Here is a 24,390-nt window from a genome sequence, read left to right on the forward strand (position 1 = left end):
GAATCTCTCTCTTCCAAAAGAAAGAGACACAATTTTGCAATGTAAGACAAAAATAAGCAAGCACATGCAATGTAAAGTGCCTCTTAGTGCCTGGTTGTGTTGACGGCTCCACAGCCCCTATAAGATACATAAAATTATGTAAAAATCTCCTGGATTCTTTTCCAGTAAATCTGTAGTCAATTTTTTTCCCTTTGGCTCGTGTCTCATTGAACCACTTTACAATTTTTTTGGCAAGTCTAGAAAGACAGAATTTGGTTTTCATTATACCTACATACTTGGCAATGGGATAACTAGATGGAATCTCACAAAAAATTTTGATAGAATTTGAGAGGCTATAAATGGCAATAACTTCATCTAGAAGGTAGCAATGGGCAAGGGCACAAGCATTATTCTTCAGGTGCAATGGCTCAATATGAATTCGATCAACAATGGGACCTAACAGGGAAATAAACTCTTGCCTGCTTTCAAGCTTTGCAATTAATGATGTTATTTTAGATCTTTGCTGTGTCATCTTTCTCAAATGGTGCCCCGTCACCACCTAAGGTTATTAAAAAGGTAAATTCTTCCCCGAACCAGGTTAGGGTATACCTGCTTTTGCCAGACAAGTAAAACTCTGCAAAGCATAGGAGCAGCTCTTTCAAACTACGATAACAGCCACTGACTTTCTCATCTTCACTAAGATCATCACAAAGAGTATCGTAAACACTGTAAATATTACCCACATTTATTGATTTGATAAATGGCATAAGCTTGTCATATGGTACAAGCCTTGGCATGGGGCTTTCATGGATGGAAAGATGGACACGACCCTGCCTGTTATTACTTGTCTTATAACAACTATTTCGGTAAATTTTCCGACTTGTGTTCTTCAATGTGTTGGTGTAAGTGTCGGCAAGTGTAACCGGCATAATCTGCGTCGCACAGATCACATTTAAAATGATAAACAACGCATTGCTGATTCACAAGAGGTGGCTTTGTTTCTGCAGCTGAAAAATCTGCTGCAATCTTCCTGCTTGTGTAGACTGGTTGTATTTGTTCACCGATGGTCTTGCCAAGATTAAGAAGTTGCCGTCTCACCCAGTCTGCCGATTTCTGGTCTTTAAACGGCAGTATAACACGCACAACATCTGGTTTGGCAATTCTTTCGTCGGCGAGACGATCGTCGCTTTCGCGTTGCTGGGCAATGAACTTTGTTATGATGTTTTGAAGCAAGGATATAGGATACCGCAGACGAGTGAAGGTTTTCTTTAGGCGTTCACATTCTTCGGTGAAGAACTTCCATGACGATGATAAACGGAAGGCACGATTGAGCATGGTCAGGACGAGCGATTTCTTATACTTCACGTCTACATGACTATCATAGTGTTCGTTGGCTTGATATGGACTTTCTTTTCAAACCAACTGTTCTTATTTATAAGTGTTGTGCCCAAGTAAGGTAATATACCATCGACCTCTAGTTCCATGGTGAATTGAAGGGATGGATGCAGACTGTTGAGGGTGGAAAGGAATGCTTCTGCGGAGGCAGTGCTGCTTTGCGATGTGATTGAGTCATTAACAAACCGGTGGTATAGGGAAGGCATCAGGTTGCGTTCAGCAAGTTTGTCTTCAATTGAACACATGAACACGTTCGCCATGAGTGGACTGAGTGGAGAGCCCATTGCAACACCGTCTACCTGTTCGTATAACTTGCCATCGATTTGGAATAGTTGATTTTTTACTGCTAACTTCAAGAGTTCGACAAGTTCGAATTTCTCAAGTTGTAGCTTGTACTTCCAGTTGAACCATTCATTCTCAAACGCTTTATCGACGAGAAATCGATCGTTTCGTCGACTGGCACATTGGTAAAAAGAGATGAGACATCATACGAGACTAGAATGTCACTGTCAGCCATTTGTTTCCCGCGCAACTCCCCAGCAAACTTTAGTGGATCAGAAACGGTATATCTGTTGGTGGAAAGGGATTTCAATTTCTCATCCAACCATTTTGCTAGCTTGAAGTTGTAAGTTCCCATTGCTGATAGTATTGGTCGCATTGCCAGGTGAGGTTTATGGGTTTTAGGTAAACCGTAAAGGTGTGCAAGGTGGGAGCCCTTTGGGCAAATGGAGTCGGCTAATTCTTTGGGTAGGATTTTTCTTGGTGGAAGGTGATCTTGAGCTCTTTCTCCTTTCTTAGTAAAGGGTGATAGTGTTTGGGAGGTCTTCCTCTCGACTTTGGTCTTTCTAGACTCACACTCTTGAACTTTTCCATGTTGTTGATCGATGCTTCATTTAACAACTTGGTGTATTCCGATTTATCCAGCATGACAACGCCCGTTCCGTTTTGTAATCACAATGTCTTCCCGTTTTTTAAGTTGGTTTATTGATCAAAGCAATGTCTTTGGCGGTGATGAATTTTTTTGTTCGATAGAGTTGAGGGCTATGGATCGTAGAGTTGCAACGGTAAGCTCCTTCTTATGTTCAGGTAGATTATGTTTGAGTGTTCGGTAGGCACTTTCAAAGGATGCTTGTGTGTCTTTCGCCGATACTGGTCTAGGAATGGCAAAGTTCAATCCCCTGCATAATACAAGCTTTTGGAAGAATGTCAGTTTGTACGAAGAAATGTTTTTGATATGCTCATCAACATTGGTTGCTCTTGACAACATTCGAGATATTTTCTGCGTATGAACCGTCATTACATGCTGATATAAATCCTTATTGAGTTTATTCATCACACGTAAGATGCAAATGTACCTTAACGTTGAAGATTTCTTCTTTATATCTTCGAAGATTCCCATAACCTCCTTCTCGTGTGTCTTAATTTGCGCCTTCTTTTGTGAAATCTCTTCTTTAATCACTTTCTCTTCGAACTCTTTCGCAGATTTCTTCTATCTAGTTGCTTTTGGATTGGCTACCTTCACGAATGTAGGTGTGCGCGCAAATGTCAATACACAACTCCAGGAATTCTACAGCGCATTGACTGTTAATCAGTTTTTTGCTACTTTGTTCAAGTCTTCTGAACAATTGCAGCTGATCATGCTTATCGCGTCTTAAAATTTTTATAAATAAACGTTTTGATATAGATTTAGACAAATGTTAGCGTTAACAAATTTATTGAAAAACGACGTTTCAAAGTCATCTTGACCTCATTTTCAAGTTCAAATGATTGCAGAAAACGGTTGACTTAATTATGAATAGCGTTTACAAATTGCACAAGCAAACTAATTTGTCATTATGTGACAGATAAACGTTCTTAGGCCTCTAATTATGTAATTATTTGACAAACAACAAACAAACAAACAACAAAATCACAATGAACAAGTATGCTAACAGAAATTTTAGTTAAATAGTTTCGAGCATATCGAGTCTGATTGTTTGTTCAAACTAGGCTTAAGCTCTTTGATAAATAGCATTTCATAGAGTAGGCATTCAAATTTTTCCCGACATTTTCTCAACACTTTGAAGCTTTTCTCAATGTTTATTTTATATTTTGACATAGGTAATTGGAACCATATTGTAGTTCTTATATAGTTATAAGTTAATTTGTAAGAGAAAAAAAATTAGGACCTTATGTTTATGTGGGCAAAAGGAGAACATAATGAGTAATCTGTTGAATGGTTAATTGCGAACTAAGGGGCGTAGAAATAGAAATAAAAATAACCAGATGGGGTAGTTGGGAATTTGTTGGACAACCGCCAACCATGTGGTGTGTTTGAAATAAATTTTTTGTAAAAAGAGTTTTGTTTGTGTATGATGGAGTTCTTCAAGAAACTATGTAGTTACGTGTGTAATAATAGGTTGTGTAGCGTTGTTGGTGGTCTTTAAATCAAAGTTATGTAAGGAGGTAGGTAGAAAAGTAAAACAGAAGACAAGAAAGGCAAGCGTGCGAATCAGTATCCCCGTACGCGGCGTTTCATCCTTTTGCGGACTCGTCAGCGGGGAGCAGGGTTGGCTTTGTGTGAAAGAACCATGAAGATAAGAAGTGAGTAAAAGTGGTGTGTGTTTATAGGAGAATCATAAAGAATCAAACCTGCGTGAGAGTGTATTTGTACAAGGTAAAATTAAACTGTGTGTCTTACCAAAGCTGTTGTTGACCTTGGATAAACCAACGCGGTGAGCCATCTCAGAGTTGATGTGAAACCGAGTGTAAATTTGCTAAAAATTGCTTGGAATTGCTTAAGAGCAGAGCTTGTATTCGAGCTTGTGTTCGTTCAAGAGGCTTAATCGAAAAGGGGTCAGGGATTAAACGTGTGATTGAAGTGTTTTGCATTTTTGGCGAGGAATTACAGAATTACAGTGCAATATCGTCATCTGTGGGTAGTAAACTACCTGGGTTCCTAAAAGCTTCTGTGGGTCGATGTTTGGCAATGTATCAACCGTGAGGGTTTCAATCGTGAATAGGGTTATCAATTTGAGATTTTTGAGGTTTGTATGTATTTTGAAGTTTTATAATAAGCTTGTAAAACGTGCATATAATTGTGAATGTAAGGTTGTAGGTATATAGATATCATTATTTAGTCGTTGTTTGAATTATCATCGGTAATTCGAAGTCGATGTGGAGTTGTCATGCGTTTGAATTACTATATATATATATATATATATATATATATATATATATTATATATTTTATATATATATATATATATATATATATATATATATATACAGCATATGGATTGTACATCATATTACATAAGGATTGTTGGACGTGACTATGTTACCGGTGACCATGTTCATGAGGTTTGATTTGAAGTGTGTTTAATCCGTGTGGTTGAACATTTAGGTTTTGTTTAGGCTTCTGGTCACATTTATGGCCTAATTCTGCTAAGGACAAGTATTTAAAAAAATTTTTTTTTTTTGTACTTATGTCAGCAGGATGCCCAGGATGCCAGATTTGAGGTGACTGGTTAAGGTCATGTAGTTTTGTTGTTTTCACAGGAGAGTGCCACAAGGTTTGCTTGTCATGTGTTGGTTCTTGCATGTTCTCACTTGTAACCCAATGTGTCACAGTAAGTTATTTGGTTTTTTATATCCACTCTGGTGTTTTCAAGTTGGTATTCAGACACAATGTCAATTGGGAGTGGTTAAAATTTTGTATTTCTGTGTTCAGGGTGGTGTGGAGGTTTTTGGCTGGTGTTGGTTAGGTTTGGGGTTGATGAAAGACTTGGGTTATGGGATGTTGTTATGTCTTGTTAGTGTTGTGTTTGGTATTATGTTTTGCTGTGATAAGCGTGTTTCTCAGGTTAGTATTGAGTTGGTAGGCTACAATTGGAGTTTCTTGCCATAGACTCCTCAGTGTGGGGTCATTCTCCAATATGTTCCAGTGTTTACGTAGGATGTTTGCAATGTATTTTGTGTTTGTGTTGTATGGAATGGAGAAAATTGGGCGGCTTGTGTTTTTTTGGTTTTGTTTCCTATTGAGTAGGTCTGTTTGAGTGTATTGTAGGGCTTTGTTGAAGTTAGTGCTGATGGTGTCATGGTCGTATCAGTGATGGATCAGTGCAATCAGGAGGTGGTTTAGTCATTGTTGTAATTTGTTGTTGTCTGTAATTATGCGTCTGTATCCTAGAGCCTAACTGTAGATGACTGCATTCTTGCATGTGGTGGGGTGAATGAGCTTTTGTGTAGTAGAAGGGTTTTGTCAGTTGGTTTAATGTACAGGTCTGATTCCAGTTTGTTGTTTTTGTTTTTGTAGATAGTTGTGTCAAGGAAGTTGACAGATTCCTCAGAGAAGGAAAAGTCAAATTTGATGGTAGGATGGAAATTGTTTATGTATTTAAGGAATTTTTCCAGTTTGTCAGTGCTATGTGTCCAAATTGCAAATATGTCATCTATAAATCTTATCCATTCAGTGGGTATAAGATTTTCAGGAGCTTGTTGGAGGAGCTCCTGTTCAAGTGCTGCCATGAATATGTTTGCATAGGTAGGTGCCATTGGTGATCCCATAGCAGTGCCGTGAATTTGTAGGAAGTGTTCGTTGTTAAAAGCAAAGGCGTTCTTCTTAAGTACAAGGGATAGGATGTCATGAACTAGTTTCTCCATTTCAGGGGTAATTGTGTTGATTTCTTTCAACATGTCTATACAGGCTTGGATGCCTTGATCATTAGGTATGTTGGTATAGAGACTTCTTACGTCAATAGTAATAAGTATGAACTTGTCTGGTAGTGTGTTATTCTTAGCAAATATCCGGCATAGAAAGTCTGTAGTGTCCTGGACATATGATGGTATGTGTTGTAGAAGTGGTTTGAGTAGATGTTCAGCATATTGAGAAAGCTTGACTGTTGGTCCACCACAACCGGAGATAATAGGTCGACCTGGAATGTTAGTTTTGTGTATTTTGGGTAAAAGGTATAGTTGTGGTGTCCTGGCTTGATTGTCAGTTGTGAAATATTTAAATGTTGTGTTGTCAATGGCCTTAGATTTGTGAAGTTTGTATGCTAGGGTTTTGGTTTCAGTTAAACATGCCTATGCGGAATATAAAAACCTTTCAGAGCACTCAGAGCCCACTCACTTGCGTGATATCAAATATGACCCTCGTTCCAGTTCCCTTATTACCATGGACTGGTACCATCAAAGACCCTAATTTTGAGGCATTAAAACAGCTCTAAAAATTGTTCCTTTTTATGAAATCGAAAAATTCTTTCTCCATAATACTCAGACACATGCGCACTTTCAGTGCTGCTAATTCCAATTGCTTAGGCAACATTCAAATTGATTATGCAAAATTCAAATTGTCACGCAAAATTCAAATTTACTGTGGCCCCTAGGTGCAGTTCACAAAACAATTTATTTGTGCATAAACAATTACCTTAATACTCTATTTAAAATTAAATTCTCTCCAAAGCTAAACAATTTTGCACTCAATCCAAATCAAAATTAATATTAATACAAACAACATTTGTTTGAATGCAAAATAACATTGAATTCAATGCGGAATGACATTTAAGTCCGCAATGCAAAATAATATTGATCAGTGCAAAAAGACATTGATTTCGATACAAAATAATATTGGTATAAATGCAAAACAACGATTATTTCAATTCAAAATGAAATTGATTTCAATTCAAATTAAATTTGATTTCAATTCAAAACAAAATTTGTTTTAACGCAGAACAAAATTGATTTATTTTCACCCTGCGCGCACCTGTGACTTGCGGACGGTACAGTACTAGTTTAAAAAATATGAGTTACAGTACGTTTGATAAAGTACATTTTGAGGAAACCATTGAATTTGGCACATGTTTTTTGTCCATTTTGCGGTGAAAATATTCAAAACACTTTCAACTATTGCCCATTTTGTGGATGTCAATTGCCAGACTTTGCAGACGACGAAACAGAGGTTGCTGCAGGTGAGACATGTGATGATATAATAAACAATATTTCAGACATGGCTTTACTTATCGGAAAATTCTGTTGTTGCTTGCAAAATATCACGGTATTGAAATCTCTTTGCGAACATTGAGTGAAAAACTTCGATTACTTGGCCTTCGTAGAAGGAACGCTGATTATGATGTAAATCATGTTCGTCAACGCATACAGCGTGAACTGGATGGGCCTGGATCCTCAGAGGGATATTGCTCAATATGGTATACCTTGCAATGAAAGGGAGCCAAGTCCCAAGAGGAACTGTACGGGTTATTGTAAAGGAGTTAGATCCAGATGGTGTACGGGAAACATGGCCAGAAATTCGAGACATTGAGCCTGAACGAGTACAGCGGTTATCCTCTAAAATTTATTAAAATTTCAAGATGGCGGCTAAACGTCCTGAGACACGATTGATAGATTATGCCCAAATGAACAACCTTAGCTCGGTCGTATTGTATAAATCTAATGTCAAAAAAAAGAAAGGGGATAATATTCAGTGTTGAGAGGATAATAAGCAGGAAAGTGGACAAAAAAGTAAGTAGAACATATAGATGCTAACCATATATAAAATGTGTTTGTGAGTATTTTAGACTCGTTGAGCTGTATTTAAAGTTAGCGTTTTCTTTATGTTATCACCATTTAGGATTTCCTGTATCTTATCAAATGGACAGGTTGGCCGTTACAATCTAGCACATGGGAACCGTCTGAAAATCTATCAGAAGACTTGCTGAGGTAAGGTTGTATGTATATGCTGAGAAATATTCCCTATATTTAATACTAGTACAATTATGAATTATTTGTCCACGTCTTCTAACTGTTCGAGTTAGCAAATGCATGCAATTATACTTCTTGTGCTGGTACATATGTGCAGTGACTTTAGTGTAGGAGTGTATTATGATTGCTTCAAGAAAATGACATTGAAAATTTTTTAATTTCTACTTAAGTTTTGAAAATACTGTGTGACCATTGCGACATATAACTGATAATAAACAAACCAACAAAACCCAGCTTCTTTCATTTATATAAATATGTGTGTATATACATGTTATAAGTATATATATCCTAGATGCCAGATGGTAGACTACAGTATGCTCAAGTTTTTAATCTCAAGAGCAGCTGTCGTGGCCAAATAGTTCAGGACAACAGAGTTAAGAGTTTAAACAATACCCACATTCCAAGCATTATTTATAGTTGTTTCATACCAATTTTTTTCCCACATGCAGTATTTTTTGAATAAAAACATATATGATTTCATAACACTTAAAATGTTACAAATAATACTTTATGTGATCTTTGTGTAGGGGTTATGAAAGACCACCAAGATCGAGCATCACCTCTCGTGACGACCAACCAGAGCATTTGTTGATGGCATTTTAAGAAATTTGAAATCAAAGGCGCAGAGATCCTTTCTCATAGAAATGGATTTGGATATCTGGAGATATGTTGTTCATGGTAGAGGAGTACCGTGTGAACATAGAGGCCATTATCTATATCAGAAAGAGGACTTTAATCGGTTTAGTACTCTTCCAACAGATTGGTGGTACTATTTAACAGCAAGTGGTGAAGGGAGAGCTGTAGATTTTCCTGTTAAAGCCAAACCAATACTTGCATGGACCCCACAGAAATATATTATTCATGATGGAAAGCTGGTGCAATCATCTAGAATCCCTGTTGAAAAAATTTCTATAACATTTGCTCGAAGACCTTGCAACCAAGAAAATGTCTTACATTTATAATTGTAACAATTTATCAAACTTTGTGAAACACATTAATAATGTGACCATTTGTTCATGACTGTGTGGCTTGTACTGCTAATTGTAGGATCTCCCTTAACTTTTCCAATTTTCTAACTCTGGTTTTCACCCCCAAGTCTCTCAATTTCTCCTTGATTTCAGCAATTGATAGATGCTCAACATTTAGATCGGTACTCTCTGGGTTGCTCAAATCTGAACCAGAGATGACTGACATTTCTTTTCGCCGTTTGCTTTGGGATTCCCTTATTTCATGGGACCAATAAATAGCATTTCTTTTCCGATAGGGTCTTGGTGTTCTTTCTTGTTCTCCAGTTATCTAAATGTAACAGAGAAGTTATTAGTAGTTTACCTTAACTAGTATGCTGAAATTGTTAATAAATTCAGTGCTTCTGTGGATTGGTGCTCAGCATTAGTGAATATTACCTGGAATCGTTTTTCAGCAAGAAGGATATCCTTAGGTGCATCCCACTTGTTGGATTTCAATAAATGGTATTTTCTCACATAATCATTCTTCTTCTCAACACCTTTAGATTACAGAAACAATCTATTAATGATAGTGGTCATAGAAATTTACTATATGAAATTTAATTAAAATTATAAATACCTTGCCCAGTGAATTTCTTTATACCACCATGTCTCTGCCTTATGTTGGGAACATGATAAACCATACAATGCATATATGGTGTGACATGTTTTTTCCCATATCCCGGCACTTCACCACCAAGTGACACAAATTCTTTAACCCAGGCAGATGCCTATGAAAGAGCAATATTATAAGTGTTAACACTGCTTTCTGCTACTAAAATATCAAATAAATTGCATGAAACATATAATTACATGACATAATTATGCAGCCATAATCCCTAACAGAAAAAATCTATAACTTATAGGCTGCCCATTGAATGATTAAATAATACTAACCTCTCTGAACAGTTTATCAACATGTGTTTCTGATGGATTGGGCTCATTTATCATGTCATAAATTTTGCCAAAGTCCTAAAATATAGAAATGTATTATTTAGGTACAAAGTTTTACCCCTCTTAAAATTTTATGAAAGAAACATGCACTGACTACAGTGTTTTGATACATGGTACTGGTCAAATAATTCCTCTCGGAGCCCCCACTCCAGTACCTTAAGTGTCTATAGCTTACACAACCTTTTCATGTTTACCTTCCAAAGTTTAATTACAGTGTCACTGCAGTGTGGATTAATACAGCTCTTCAACTTTTCATGAAGGTTTCTAATTAGTATTTTCTTGTCAGAACCTATGAGACTGGTAAAGTCATGGATTCCACTGTCTTTCCCATCTGCATCTCTTTTTGCCCAAACATTAAAACAGACTCCACACTCATTTATCACTTTGACAAGATCATCTAGATGTTTGCTGCACCTATCCTTGGGAGCTCTGGGAAGATTCTCCTTCACATCCCATTCGAGGGCTTGGTCCACCAAACTTTTGGTCAACACATCTAAAATATTAACAGAATAAATTTATGCAATAAACTCATCCACTGCTTACGTAGTTAGATCCTAATCGATATGTACAGCCATAATTGTCCTAACTAGTTGCAGGGCCATAGCTATAGGGGGGGGGTGTCACACCCCGCTGAAATCATTTTCGGCAAATTCCGTGTGTTTGTCAGCAAATTCAAAAGATTGTCGGCAAATTTTTTTCCATGACTCTCCCCCCCCCACCCCCCTCGAAGGAAGAAAAACACATGTCTGGGTTTACTGCTAGACAAAGTATTAAATAATGCTGACAAAGCAAGGGTTAAATATTGAAAACAAAGATTTAAAATTTCACCTGTAATACGAAGCATTAAATGGAGCTCATCAAGGACAATGTTTTCAAGCTTTATATTGAGCAGCGGCAGGTGTTGACAAGAAAATGTTCTCTTTAATGCACATTCTTGTATATCAGTATTTGACCGACCATGTTCATTTTCCCAAAAGGTCAGTTCTTTAGACATATCCCATCTAATAATGATGATAACAAGTGTGAAACTTAAGCATACAGTGTCCATGTACTATGTTGAATTGGGTAGTAGCTGAGAGCAGTTTGATTATTGTTCTATTTAATTATTAAATTTATTTACAATTAAATAAGCAACTATTAGTGTTATAGACTTGCCTGTCAAGCTTGAATATTTTGCAAAAAAGGCATGCATAATCAGATGTTGCCCCCTTCATCCCGAGAACCAACAATAGAAACTAAATTAACAAAAATCATGTGTTAAGTGACAAGTCCATTATAATATAAAAAACAGAGATATAACCAGGTTGCATTGCTCTCATCAATGGTAATAGGGAGATTAATGTTTAAATGAGCCAATGAGTTATGAGTCAATGAGTTATGAGTCAAATTTGTATTTTAGTATATTTTCGTTATTTTTTCTTAAACTGCAGTAATTTTCACTGATTGACTCATAACTCATTAACTCATAACTCACTGATCCTAAGACAATGAGTCAACCTAACCCTCAGAGGAGATTTGAGAATACTGGGAAACCGTTTCTAGATGTAGGCAAACGGCAACAAAATCGCCAACTTCAAGCACTTTCATCTAGGATTAAGCAAGCATTGTGGTTTAGCAATTCATTTGGCCTTCAGTTAGAAAGTGTGAACTTAGTTGACGGCTGTGGGGAAGCTCATTGCCTAACTTTTGGGAGGGAAGGATTGAAATCATATAAGGAACTCTCAGCTGATGAACAAGAAAACGTCCAACAAGTTCTGTTTATAATGGACAAATTTTGTATCGGCGAGGCTGCTTACCATGAGCTCACTTGTTGCCCAGGCGGGGGGCAGCTGCCAAAGTCATACTTAATTAAACAATGCAAAGATGATCTCAATAAGCATGTTTGTATTGAGAGAACTCCTGGGGAGGCAACCGGAGCAGCTCTTGATTTTAAAGAAGAGTTAAAGCACGTCATTGAAACATTGGTAAGTTTACTTCATGGTAATTTCATATGATGTATTAAATGTATGGTACTGTCTTCTGCACAGCTCACCCAAGGGGTATACTCCTGTGGGTATCGGAAATGGACTTAGAATAGGCTCAAAAAGGCAGGGATTTAAACCAAAGACGTTTGGTTGTAAATCTGTGGTCTTTGATTTGTAATGAGATCGCAATCATTCTTCTTAAATAATAATTAATTGACCACTTTTCTTCAGATGGAAAAAGACAGCAAATTTGGAGAAGATCCAGTTAAAGTGAAGGTCAGCGGTGATGGAGCGAAAATGACCAGGTTGACTAACTTTATTGTGATTAGCTTCTCGATTGTTAATTATGAAGAGACAGTTATTTCTGCAAAAGGTAAATCAATCTTTTTAAATTTTTGTATATCAAATATCAAGGCAGTCAGAAGTTGCATGGGAGGCCCAAGAATAAATTCCAATCAGATTCCCTTAAAAGGAAATATGTAAGATAATTATGTGGGTCCACTCCACCTGGGTCCCTAAAGAAACAGGTTTACAGTAGTCAATAATTGCCATTAACAGATAACAACTGATTTGTATACAAATTCTTGTAAACAGTAAGTACAACATAATTATATTTCTTTGTTAAACCTATCAAGGGAACCACATTGTAGCAGTGATTAAAGGCCATGAGGACTACCAGCTTCTGAAAACTTCATGTGCAAAGATATTCAGTTGTATCAACTTATTGATAAAAGAAGGAACAATGAAAATTAAAGGGAAGGATGTGTCACTTGAATTTTTTCTGGGAGGTGATTACAAGGTATAAATTATTGCAAATCATATGTAACTGCTATTACTGAGGATGCCTGTTTTATGAGTCAAATGAGTCAATGAGTCATTGACTCAGGGTTAGGTCATAGGGTTAGATCATTGATTCAGGGTTAGGAAATATTTTTTCGATAATGTTGTACAATTCGATATTCTTGGTTCTTAAATTTTCAATGTCAACCGTAGCTTTGTTGAATTTTCCTTCGATTTGGCTTATACGTGTTGATGCCTCCTTGAATTTAGTGTCTAATACACGATTAGCATAAATAATGGAAGCATTTTCATTTTCAAGGCATGATACTTTGCTCTCTAGATCACTTAGCAATGCAACAGTACTAAGTTCATCTTGATAAATGCCAATGCTCTTCGTTTTCGTACTAAGACGTCGTCGACTTCCTCCATGTTTCCTGATCATGCTTTTTGCCACCCTCGTACAATTTACCACCAACGTAAACATTCCTCCAATCTTGAACAGTTTTCCCGAATCTTTAGGCTGTACCGTTTGCCCAAAAAAGCATTCAATATTTGCACATAATTGTAGTCAGCCAATGCAGAGAGCTTGTTGTCATACCAATTTTTTAATTGCTCGAATGGTATGTGCACGGTAAAGGCAACTGATTCAGGCTGAACATTTGTTTTATTAACAAAGTTGGGGCAGTGGTTGATGTCAACAACTATATCGCTTTTGAATTTTTCTCGGGTAATTTGATCTAGTTGATTTGCATTTGAAGCCATGCCAAGAGAACAATTCGAATTTCCCGCTTCAGCGCGCCGTGAAGGTTGCCGTGCAACAAGACAGGCCGGAAGTAAATTTGTGAATACTTGAGGGAATGTACGCTGACCAGCTTGTCTGCCTTTGGTTAGAAAGCCCTGTTTTCAAGCTTTATTTTGGTATATTGCTTGACCGATAGCGACGAATATTTTGGTAAATATTTATTATTTAGAAACAAGAGATTGCAATATTATTGAACAAGCCTGTAATGGTGATTTTAACCGAAAAACAGCGTTTCTTTGAGAACAAATTGGAACTGTATATCGAGGTATAATTTCTTCAATGGAAGTAGTCCTGTGTATTTTAACATCTCAAGTTCGTTGTACGAACTGTACAAATGGACTAACGATGCTGAGTAACTGGTTTATTGATCTTCATCATAGTAAAATACGGGATTTCGCGAGAATTTCCTTCATAATTCTACAGGTTAGTAAGCAACTATGCTGCTCGCGAATGTTGTTTCTTTTGGAACTGTCCTGTTATCAAACACAAACCTCAAATCTAGTTTAAATTGACCATCTAATCATATAGGGCTAGGAACGAACTGTACAAGTTTGAATTTACTTGTTGGTTTACCTTTATTCTACTTTTTAACGAAATATTATAGCTAATTTAATATATTTATCATTAGACCCTGCGTTGCAACTTTTGTGCAAGCGCAATTCGCGTGTCTCGAATTTCTGGCCATGGGAAACCAAAAACCCTACAGCAAAGGACATATCATACACCAGGTCCTAATTTTACTTGGCATGTTGATGGGTATGATAAACTAAAGCCATATGGCTTCCTAGTACACGGTTGCATTGATGGTTACAGCAGAAAGGTTTTGTGGTTGAAAGTAAGCCGAACCAATAATGATCCTGCTGTTACTGGACAACACTATCTAGATGCTGTAAAAAAGTATGAAGGCTCTCCAAGGTTACTAAAGACTGACAATGGAACTGAGAATGTCATCATGGCTGCTATTCAGGCATATTTCCGATGTGACAAAGATGATGAATTAGCTGGCGTTAATGCCCACAGACAGGGGCGGATCTAGGATTTTTTGCACGTTAGTCAAGATATCGGATGTAAAAACGGGGAGGTGGTTCAATTGCCGCCCCCCCCCCTCACGCCCGGAATAATGACATTTCAAAAATTATTAACTTATCATCTGAACGCGAAATTATACAGAAATTATATGCGAAAAGTACACATTAAAAATGTTTAAATGATTACTGAGCCCTCAGTTTTAATAGCAGAAACATGAGTTGAAATAACAGGCAATAATAGGAAATTACACCATGGGCATGGAATAAAAACACGAATGCATTCAATTTGTAAGACTGACTGAATAATATTCATAAGTGTTACAACATAAGCTAGTATTGCTCCAAGCTATTTTATATGCCAAATATAATATGTGCTTAATGCCGCTTACACCTTACAGTAAATATCATAGTTGGGCAATATTGTTTATAATGCGCTATAATTCACAATTGCCATATTGGTTTGGTGGGTAATCATGATTACATTGTACTGTTTGACATAAACATGGATTACATGATTTTACAAATATATAAATCTTCTTTATGTGCCTAGATCCAGTATTATGCATTGGCTGTTTGTTAGACGTAAGTTCATACAGTAAATCTTGGTTGATACTTGATACAAATAAACAATACAATAATCGACCTTATGACCGAACTACAACGGGCGAATGCAAATATATGCTAAATATGAGCACGCTCAAATATACAGTTAACATAGCAAATTATAGGACTATAGTTTATACAAACTTAGAGGAGTATTGTTTATATGAACATCGACATGAATCTTTACCTTATCTCAGTAGATTTCTCATTTTGACGAGCACACAAGGTAACGGAATTATCCATATTACTCAACAAGACGACAACTGAAAGCTATTTGAAATATTCGCTATTTGTAGCGTGAACTTCCTAACAAAGATCTGTATTAGGCCTTGCAGGAACCTCAAATCATTACGATGAAATGCCATTTTGTAAAATAAAAATACAAATTCGTATAAATGGTGAGATCGAGCAGTAGAATCCAACAGATTTTTAAAAATATCCGCTGTCAAACATCCAGAAATTTTTCAATATTCCTTATTTACTTGAGAAGGATATATTTTTTCCTTTAAGTCAAATAAAGCAAACCAATAAGAAATCAATATTTTTCTTTCAGCGACCAGCAACTGCATGAAGTTTAATAATATTTAACTAGACTGTTAATTTATCGCATGACTATTTTCGCTGACTGAAGATTAAATATTTTTGACCTGGACTTGAGTAATTTTTTACTTAGTCGCGTGACTCATTTGACAACCCCTAGATCCGCCCCTGCCCACAGATACGGCTCATCACCAGCCAACCAGCGAATTGAATGCTGGTGGTCATTCCTTCAAAAAAATCGATTCAACTGGTGGATAAATTTCTTTAAAGAACTTATTGAGGTGGGCCATTTAAACCATCAAGTGAATTGGAAAAGGAGTGCTTATGGTATTGTTTTGCTAATCTGTTGCAACAAGATTTAACAGCTGTTAAGCAGCACTGGAATTCACATTACATCAGAAAATCAAGGTTTTTGATACAGTTGAGGGAATACCTGACAAGCTTTACTTTCTCCCAGAGTGCTCAGGTGCACAGGATTATGCAGTAGAAGAAACAGATGCCAAATTTCAAGAAATGTCAGAATATTGCCATGGTTACGAAGACAAGAGTGTTATTCAAGAATACTTCAACACTGTTGGGAAGGAAATTGGGTTATCACCACCTACACATTGGAGACAAGATTTAGCAATTTATTATAACTTATGTGAAATAGTACAAAACTGACTATGTCTATTTACTGGAATTGGTATATCTATTATGCCAAATAATACTGTTGAGTTTTTTTCTAGTTTAGCATAAGCTAATCCAACAATAATCAAAACACCTTTTTATTCCTCTTACAACAAGAGATACAAGCATTTACCTATTTAGGAATATTGGCAATGACAACAAAACACAACACTCATCAATTCTTATCAGTTATGAAGTGTCTGATGTTTATTAACTGTTCATTATAATTTGCTAAATATGCCCCCATTCATTAAGGCTATGAGCAAATAATGGCCAAGACTGCTTTCCAAGGTGCTCTTGTTTACGTAAAAGTACAACACATTTAAACAGGTTTTCAGCTGATGGTATTTTCTTTGCATCATCATGTACAAAGGAAATGCAAGGCTTGGGTTTAAATCCAACTGCAGGTAGATTAGTAGCACCAGTTGTAAACAAAAGAAGATGGCTTGGAGTTGCTTGTGCAGCAAGTGCCTTCTTCTTTTCAGTCAATTCAATTCCTTCATCTTCTAAATCTTGCAATAATGTACCATCTTGAAATAGCATATACATATTGACACATTTAGTAAGAAATTTAGTTAAATTCAGTTTGATAGAATTAATCATGCATTATACAAAGAAATTAAATAGGATTTTTTGTTGTTCTTGATCATGGAGTTTATTTTTATAACCATGCTCATTACAGTACAGATGATAATGGTATGTACATACCATGAAAACATAACATGGAAACACCATTTTTGTAATTGCATGATTGAGTGGAAGTCCTCCATTCAATTTTTGCAAAAAAATTTTATTTATAGAAAAGAGGAAACAAAACAAGGATTTAACACAACCCTTCCATAGATTTAAGAAATGCAATGAACTTGGCCATAATAACGTCTTGAGACTCTCTGCGATGATGTCCACTTGGTGAAAGGTCTGGTTTCATTATTTTCATTAGTTGCTTGCTGTCTATTTTCTCATCTGGATTGTATTTGAAGAGATATCTGCCATTCCTTTATTAGAATGTATCAATTCTAACACCTATACAGTAAGAATTATATATTTAAAAATATATAAAGTTGGTTCAGGTTATTAAAAATGCATACAAAACTAAAAACTATTTTTTTATTTTATGCATAGGCATGCACTGGTCAGGTGTACAAAATAAACATCCACTGTTTAAAAACATGCTTTTGTTCTTAACTGTTCACAAATATTTAAAAAACCTACATCATAATATCTAAGGCCATCAATCAACTGGTTTAGCATTGGTTGGCATTTAATCACCAAAAAGTATTTGGTGATTTCATCAATAAATATATCCTTTTCATTTAGTGAAAGAGTTGAGGGTATACCATCAATCTCAAACCTCCACTCACTCTCTGCCAAAAATGATTCCACATCTTTTTGATCCTTTGATGCTTTCAACTACATGATGAATTTTTTAAGCTAAATTTGAATTATTGTTTTAAACAGGACTACACTTCTCAAAAGGAGCAGTGATAACCCCTACATGTTCAATATATTTCAACATCTTCAATAAGATTAGTTTTAAATGAAAAATAAACGTTCCCTATATGCTATTAATGAGGAACAACAGTTCACAGTCTGATTGTTTAAAGCCATAATTTTGCAGTAGCCAACTATAAATGGTTGATTGGTTTATTACGCTGTGACTGGCTGTCTGCATCCATGCACATGGTATACCTATCCAAAGTGCATGCATTAAAAAACAGCTACCTTGAAAAGTGAATCTCTAATATTCTTGCACTTCTCGCACTTCTTCAATAGCTGGTTTACAACTATCAAAACCAGCCTCAATGTATTGGCATACATAATTGCTAAATATGTGTGGCAATTCTCCACCTTGAACAATTAGGGTTGCCAACATATTACCAATAGTATAAAATGTCCCACGCTGCAATGCTCCAACATTACTGCGAATGATACAACCATTTGGTGTGTCTAAAAGTGATTTCAAAATACAAATATTTAGCAGGTAGTCAACAGTTGTCACCATCATTTTATGAACGCAGCAATTGTAAGCTTTGAGATCTTAAGTTTTATATTCAAGGATGAAATAACTTTCTTGATAGATCGATCTCTTTTGTTTATGTCCTCTCAATAATTCTTAAAAAAGGCTCTGATAGCTAGTGCTTGGGCCCTCCTTCTACTGCATAAGACCATAACCTTCAAGTGGCCTGTTATCTCACTACAAAACGCACTGGGAAAAAACAATGGATTAATAATTCCTGGTTAAATTTTTAAAGAATATGCAAAAATAGAGTGGATCTTTCCTACATATATAGTTTGCCTACAGGTACTCACTGCTCATTGAATAACTTTCTTGTACTATAGATCCTAGTAGCAAATGAAAAAACTCCCTCCTTGGACCACCATGATCCATAGCATCTTCTTCACTTTCAAAGGTAGCAAATGTGACTCTCAACATGCCAGTCCCATTTAGGAAACCTTTTCTCTTAAAGTAAGGCTGTGCAGTTTGCCAAATACTGATTCTGCTCACAACAATGTTTCGGTCATCGCCCTGAACTTTATTGGCTGCATGTTCCTTTACTACATGCATAAAATCATCACTTGAAAGAATACCTGAATCACTGATATCCTCCTTATCTGCATCTTCAATATGCACGAGCATACGCAGGCTGTTATGTATAGCCTGTTGAACTGCATCATTCTCATCAATTCCGATTGGCCTGTAAGAAGCATATGTATAAGAACAAGGGGGGATTTCGTTTTAGATCAATCAGCATTTTTTTACATTTTTAGTCACCCAATTCCAATGCATAACTAGGTACATTATTTACCATTGTACATGAAGTATTTAAATTTAAGCATTTTGATTGGCTTTGCCAAAAAAAATAGTACATGCAGATCAAAATACTTACACAAAATCTGTAAGGGTGAAGAAAGTCGAATCAGAATCCCTTATTTCATAACATTCATTAAAGTTGTTTGATGTTCCAAGAATGTCTGTGTCATCACCATAAAAATCTAGCATACCAACCTGTACATTTCCTTCAGCATCACTATCCTCAAGAGTATCTATGCTAAGAATGTTACTTGAGTCTTCATCTTTTTCTTTTGGCTTTCGAAGTACAGGGAGAAGATACAAGGTTATCCTGGAGTAGAGCTTATCAAGCTCTTCTTTGTACTTACCCATAGTATATTCGTCAGCGCCTCCAGGTATATTGCGCGCCAATTTACCATCTGGATAGACAAGTACATATCCTTGATCATGAGAAAACGTTCTATCGTAGTTCTCCCATTTAGTCAACAATCTTTGCAGCACCTCATCGTAAATCATGTACGGTGTCACCTTGATTGGAAAGGTTTTTCCAAAAACACATTTAGGCATCTCAGATGTTTCATGCTCGAATTCCATTATTCCTATTGTGATCAATACTTCCGGATTTCGCCGCGTTGATGTAACTTGTCCCTTTTTTGACTCATGGATACTCCATAGGAGTATCAGGGAGTCATTGCCAATGGTCTTGCATTCTTTTGTGCCATTAACTCGACCAACCTGCTTTGCGCGCTTACTTAATGCAAACCTGTTTATCTGGTTTTCAACTTAAATCGAATCTACTTTCTACGTTGTCAGACAGTCAGAGTGTGTTTTGTCGCTGTTTATCTGGTTTTCAACTTATTAAAATCGAATCTACTTTCTACGTTGTCAGACAGTCAGAGTGCATATTTGTCACTGATATTAGATCACTAAGATCAGTGGTATTTAGAGAAATAAGTGAAGGTACGTTTTTGCTATTTATTCTTGCTACTTACAAAGTATATTTGATTTATGCTTTATTTTATCAAGTATTAGAGAGCTTAGGGTGGCTCCCTAGAGTTTTGTAAAAATTCTAGATAGTAGGTTTGTTGTGGCGAATTAAGTGCCAATATTGCAGATTAAAGATCAATAATACTTTTGATTATATTGTGGAGTATGTTAGAGATGAGAAACTATTGACGGATTAACTATGAAGGCTGTTGCTATGCAAACAATGAGGTTTCAACATGGCCGCTAATTATAATTTAATTGCAATTATTTCGTGAATCCTTCGGTGAATTTTTTTTTTTTTTCACCGAATGCTTTGCAGGTCATTTAGTAAACGACCGGACAATTTAAAAAGAAAGTCATCGATAGGATTTTTTTTAATTGCGTAAAACCATATTTTCCCGCTTTAAATTTTTTTGTATCGATAACTTTTTCTTAAAATTGTCCTGTCAATTACTAACCATCTGGAAAAATGTTCAGTGGAAAAAGAAGACATTTCACCGAAGGGTTTGTGAAATAATCGTAATTTAATGATAATTGGTGGCCATATTGAAACGTCATTGTTCCCATGGCAACAGCTTCTATAATTGGCCAATCAATATTTTCTTATTTCGAACATGGTACTCAATACGTTAAGGCTAATTTTAATCTATAGTTTACAATGTTGGTGTAAGTGCACTTAAAAAAATTCTGAAAACCCTTGGGAGCCACCTTAAGCAAAGCACGTCACGATCGCGACGACGACAAACCGGAAGTGAAATGACCCACTTGAAAGCTACTGTGCATGTTTTTTCCTGAGATCGCGTTGTGGTGGTCGCCAATACGACGTGATTTTTGAGGATTTCCCGTTGTGGCTACAACGTAAGTTTTTTTCTATTGTTTTTCCATTTTTTGGGTATTTTTCCGGTTCTTTTGTTTGCCAGACTCATTTTAATAGTTCATTTGACTTGCGTTATCAATAAAGATAGCAAATTTTTTTTAATTTGAATGTTTACTAGAATTTAATATTCTCGATGGATTCTAGCGCAGCTTGTTGCTTAATTGTTTGTGGTCATTTTACTACGTTCATATTTGCATTTGTTCAATGTGTGCATGTTGAACTTGTTCTAAATGGCACAGCTCCGACACCAGAAAATTTTTATTGTGAAGGGAAAATATTGGAGAAGGGATAGTTAGTCTGCCGTCTAATTCAAGCAAATTCATATTTGTATTTGTTATATATCTATTATGTAATTTTTTGATAGTAAAACTTGGTCAGAAGATCATGATATTTTGTTCCTGAGGGAAGTTTTGGTCAGTGATTTATTTATCTATAAAAAAGGAAGCATTGAACGGGGTAAAGTGTGGGACGACATTTCAGATAAGCTTAATGCTCTGGACCACCCAAAGTTTGATGTGAGTCAACGATATTTGCGAGACAAATTGAACAAACTTATTAAATGGTTTGAAAAAAGAAATCGTGAAGAGATGAATCAGTCCGGAATAGACCCAGATATTGATGAAAGATTAGATTTACTGGAAGAAATTATTGAGAAAATGGAGTCAACAGTCCCCATTAACACCTCAAAGACAAAGAAATTGGAAGAGGATCGCCAAACTGCAGCAGGAATACGTCAGGTGGCAATGGAGACTCTGGGAGAAACTAAAAGCAGAAAGAATGAAGGCAAAGAAGGAAAACCAGCTAAGAAAAGGAGAACTGGAAATGAAGCAATAGAGTTTTTAAAAAGAGCGGACAAAGTTAGACTATGACCTTAGGAAAGCTGAATTCGAAGCCAAGAAGCGTGCCGAGGAAGCTCAAAATAATCGAATGGAGCAGCAACAACAGTTTCAATCTAGTCTTTTGGAATTGCTATCCCAACAGCAGAAAGATAATGCTCGTCAACAAGAGCACCAGCAGCAACAGAATTTAATGATGATGCAACAGCAACAATCAATTCTGTCATATTTGCAAAAACTCAAAGAAAATTAGTTGATTTAGTTCATAGTTCTTGTTCAAAATCACATAAATTAAACATTGTTCAGAAAGGTTTTACCCTCCCCCTTCTTTTTTTTTAACTTTCCATCTTCTACTTTTGAAAACTTTTTTAGAAAACTTGTGACTACTGCAGAATTGATTAATAATATAGTTGAACTCATTTAATAGTTGTAGCATGCAAAAAAGTTAACAAAATATTATTGTGCAAAAGACACACCCCCTCATTCTTGTTTTTTAGAACTGTTTATCCCTCTCTTCGGAAGGGTGGGGGATCAAACTATGTTTGTTTGAGTTTAAATTATAACTTTTTTATATTACAATGAAACAGGCAGGTGTTACACAATAGTTTAACAGTTTCAATTAAGTGGTGTAGCCAGCCTGAAGGTTCAGTCCCTTTATGCAAATGTTAAGATAGATTCAGAAATTGATTGTTTTCAAAATAATGCACACCAAAATATTATCCTAGCATAGCAGGTTTAATTTATCATGCTGATTACACCACTGTTTCTATTTAAAGTTCTATAGTTTGTAAATTATGTTTATTTGTTCCAAATTATACATTGTTGCACAGTTCTTCAATTAACCAAAATATTGCTGAAGTGTTGGTGGAGCAACTCCAAAAAATTCTGAAGTCAGGTTACCATACAAGCAAGTATGTGAATTATGCAGCAAAGCACATACTAAGTACATTTTCCCCACACTGCTAAGTCTTATTTTCAAATTTCTTTTGAAGTCAACAAACTTGAAGTAATTAACGATGTCTCCAAACAACCATTCAACTGAGACTCTTGTAGCACTCATTGATTTGTTGAAAAATTTCATTTGCTCTGTTAATTGGGCTCCACGGTAAGGTGCTTGAAGGTGTACCCTTAATGGATAAGCAGGGTCACCGTAGAGACACATGGCTTGTCCATCAGTTGAATATGCCCTTCCTTCCAGTTCTGCCATTAGACCTGAATCTGTCAGCATTCCAGAATCATGCTTTTTTCCCTCTAAAAGAATAATGTGAGGCATTACATTAGGTGAATGGTATTTATACACTTTTCATAGGGACCATTTGCATTTCGCAGCATTTTTTGTGATGACCATAAAAGCAGTTTAATTGTCAGTATGGAATAACAAGACTTACATATTTCTTTGCCCTAATTGTCCTAAACTATTTGTCTTTCAATATTATTATTAAAAATAAACCCAATTTTGATAAAACATTTCAAAACAAATTTGCTGACGTACCTACAGGACCGTACATGTTTGCAATCAGTCCATTAGGAATCGCAACTGACTGGAATTTTAGCGAATGTAGTCGTTTATGCCCATTAAAAACAAAACGCTGATTTTCACCAGGACGACAAATTGGTCTAATCGTGCCATCTATGAATCCGAAGCAGTTCCTTAAGGGCGCTCCTTTGTTAAATATCGCATGAGCATAATCTTCGAGTGCTGCTGGATTAAGAAGTAAATCGTTCCACTGCAATATTCTATGACCATGAGTCTCGTAAAGAAAATTTAGTACTTCATTTGTTACCATGCTCAGAACAGGAACAGGGTACGCAAAGCGTTGTATCATATCACTGTAACGACAAGGATATGATAATCTTTTTAACAAAATGCACAGGCCTTCTAATCCATTTACACGGCTCCTCTGCGGTGTGGTAAAATAAGCTGGGATTCTTAGTAGTGCTTCTGCAAGCAAAGGGATATGTTGTTTCTCAAACCGAAATTCTGCAAGACATTCAGCCTCATCCATGCTGTTGAGGTCAAAAGCAGGATACTCATCGTAAGGAAACTCTGGATTGCTCGACTGGTATTCCTCAAGCAGAACAGCGTATTCTTCGGCTGTGATGTACCCAAAGCCATAACATAGGGAGGCGAAATTGCGTATCTCACGAAAGAACATTTTTGAAAAATGGCGCCACTCTGTAGCTCGCGCGTCCGGCTGCCGGAGAATCGTAAGCATGCTTAACCGCTTGAGGACGATGACATGACACTGTCGCCCCGGTCCCACTCTGCATATTTTTGCGTCGTCATCGCGGTCATGACGCGCTTTGCTTAAGCTTGCTATTAATTTCAGCAAGAACAATTTGATTTACGAATACATCTGAATTGCCGTCATCCTTTAAATCGTCAATATTGTAGTGTTTAACATACTAGTATTAAAACACTTGGAGATAAACCAGTTTAT

General features: G+C 36.3%; 1 protein-coding gene and 1 pseudogene across 1 annotated transcript; both read right to left on the reverse strand.

Moving 5' to 3' along the window:
• Positions 1 to 491: 491 nt before the first annotated feature.
• On the reverse strand, positions 492 to 2,773 carry LOC114541057 (annotated as a pseudogene).
• Positions 2,774 to 22,199: 19,426 nt separating this feature from the next.
• Positions 22,200 to 23,840, reverse strand: LOC114541060. The gene is made up of 2 exons (XM_028561048.1): positions 23,442 to 23,840; positions 22,200 to 23,200 (listed from the first exon to the last, which is right to left on the reverse strand). Exons 1-2 carry the CDS (start codon positions 23,773 to 23,775, stop codon positions 22,788 to 22,790), a joined length of 747 nt encoding a protein of 248 aa, XP_028416849.1. The 5' UTR covers positions 23,776 to 23,840; the 3' UTR covers positions 22,200 to 22,787.
• Between the last annotated feature and the right edge of the window lie 550 nt (positions 23,841 to 24,390).

This window comes from Dendronephthya gigantea, unplaced genomic scaffold, assembly GCF_004324835.1.
Source record: "Dendronephthya gigantea isolate DGI-Jeju-01 unplaced genomic scaffold, DenGig_1.0 000263F, whole genome shotgun sequence".
In the NCBI taxonomy this organism is placed as follows: Eukaryota; Metazoa; Cnidaria; class Anthozoa; order Malacalcyonacea; family Nephtheidae; genus Dendronephthya; species Dendronephthya gigantea.

Bases quoted from the DNA above. Each gene is read 5' to 3' on its own strand.
- LOC114541060 (XM_028561048.1), bottom strand. From the start codon at position 23,775: ATGATACAACGCTTTGCGTACCCTGTTCCTGTTCTGAGCATGGTAACA. The intron at 23,201-23,441 runs GTACGTCAGCAA...TTATTCTTTTAG, and splicing joins AAACATGTACGGTCCTGTAG to AGGGAAAAAAGCATGATTCT.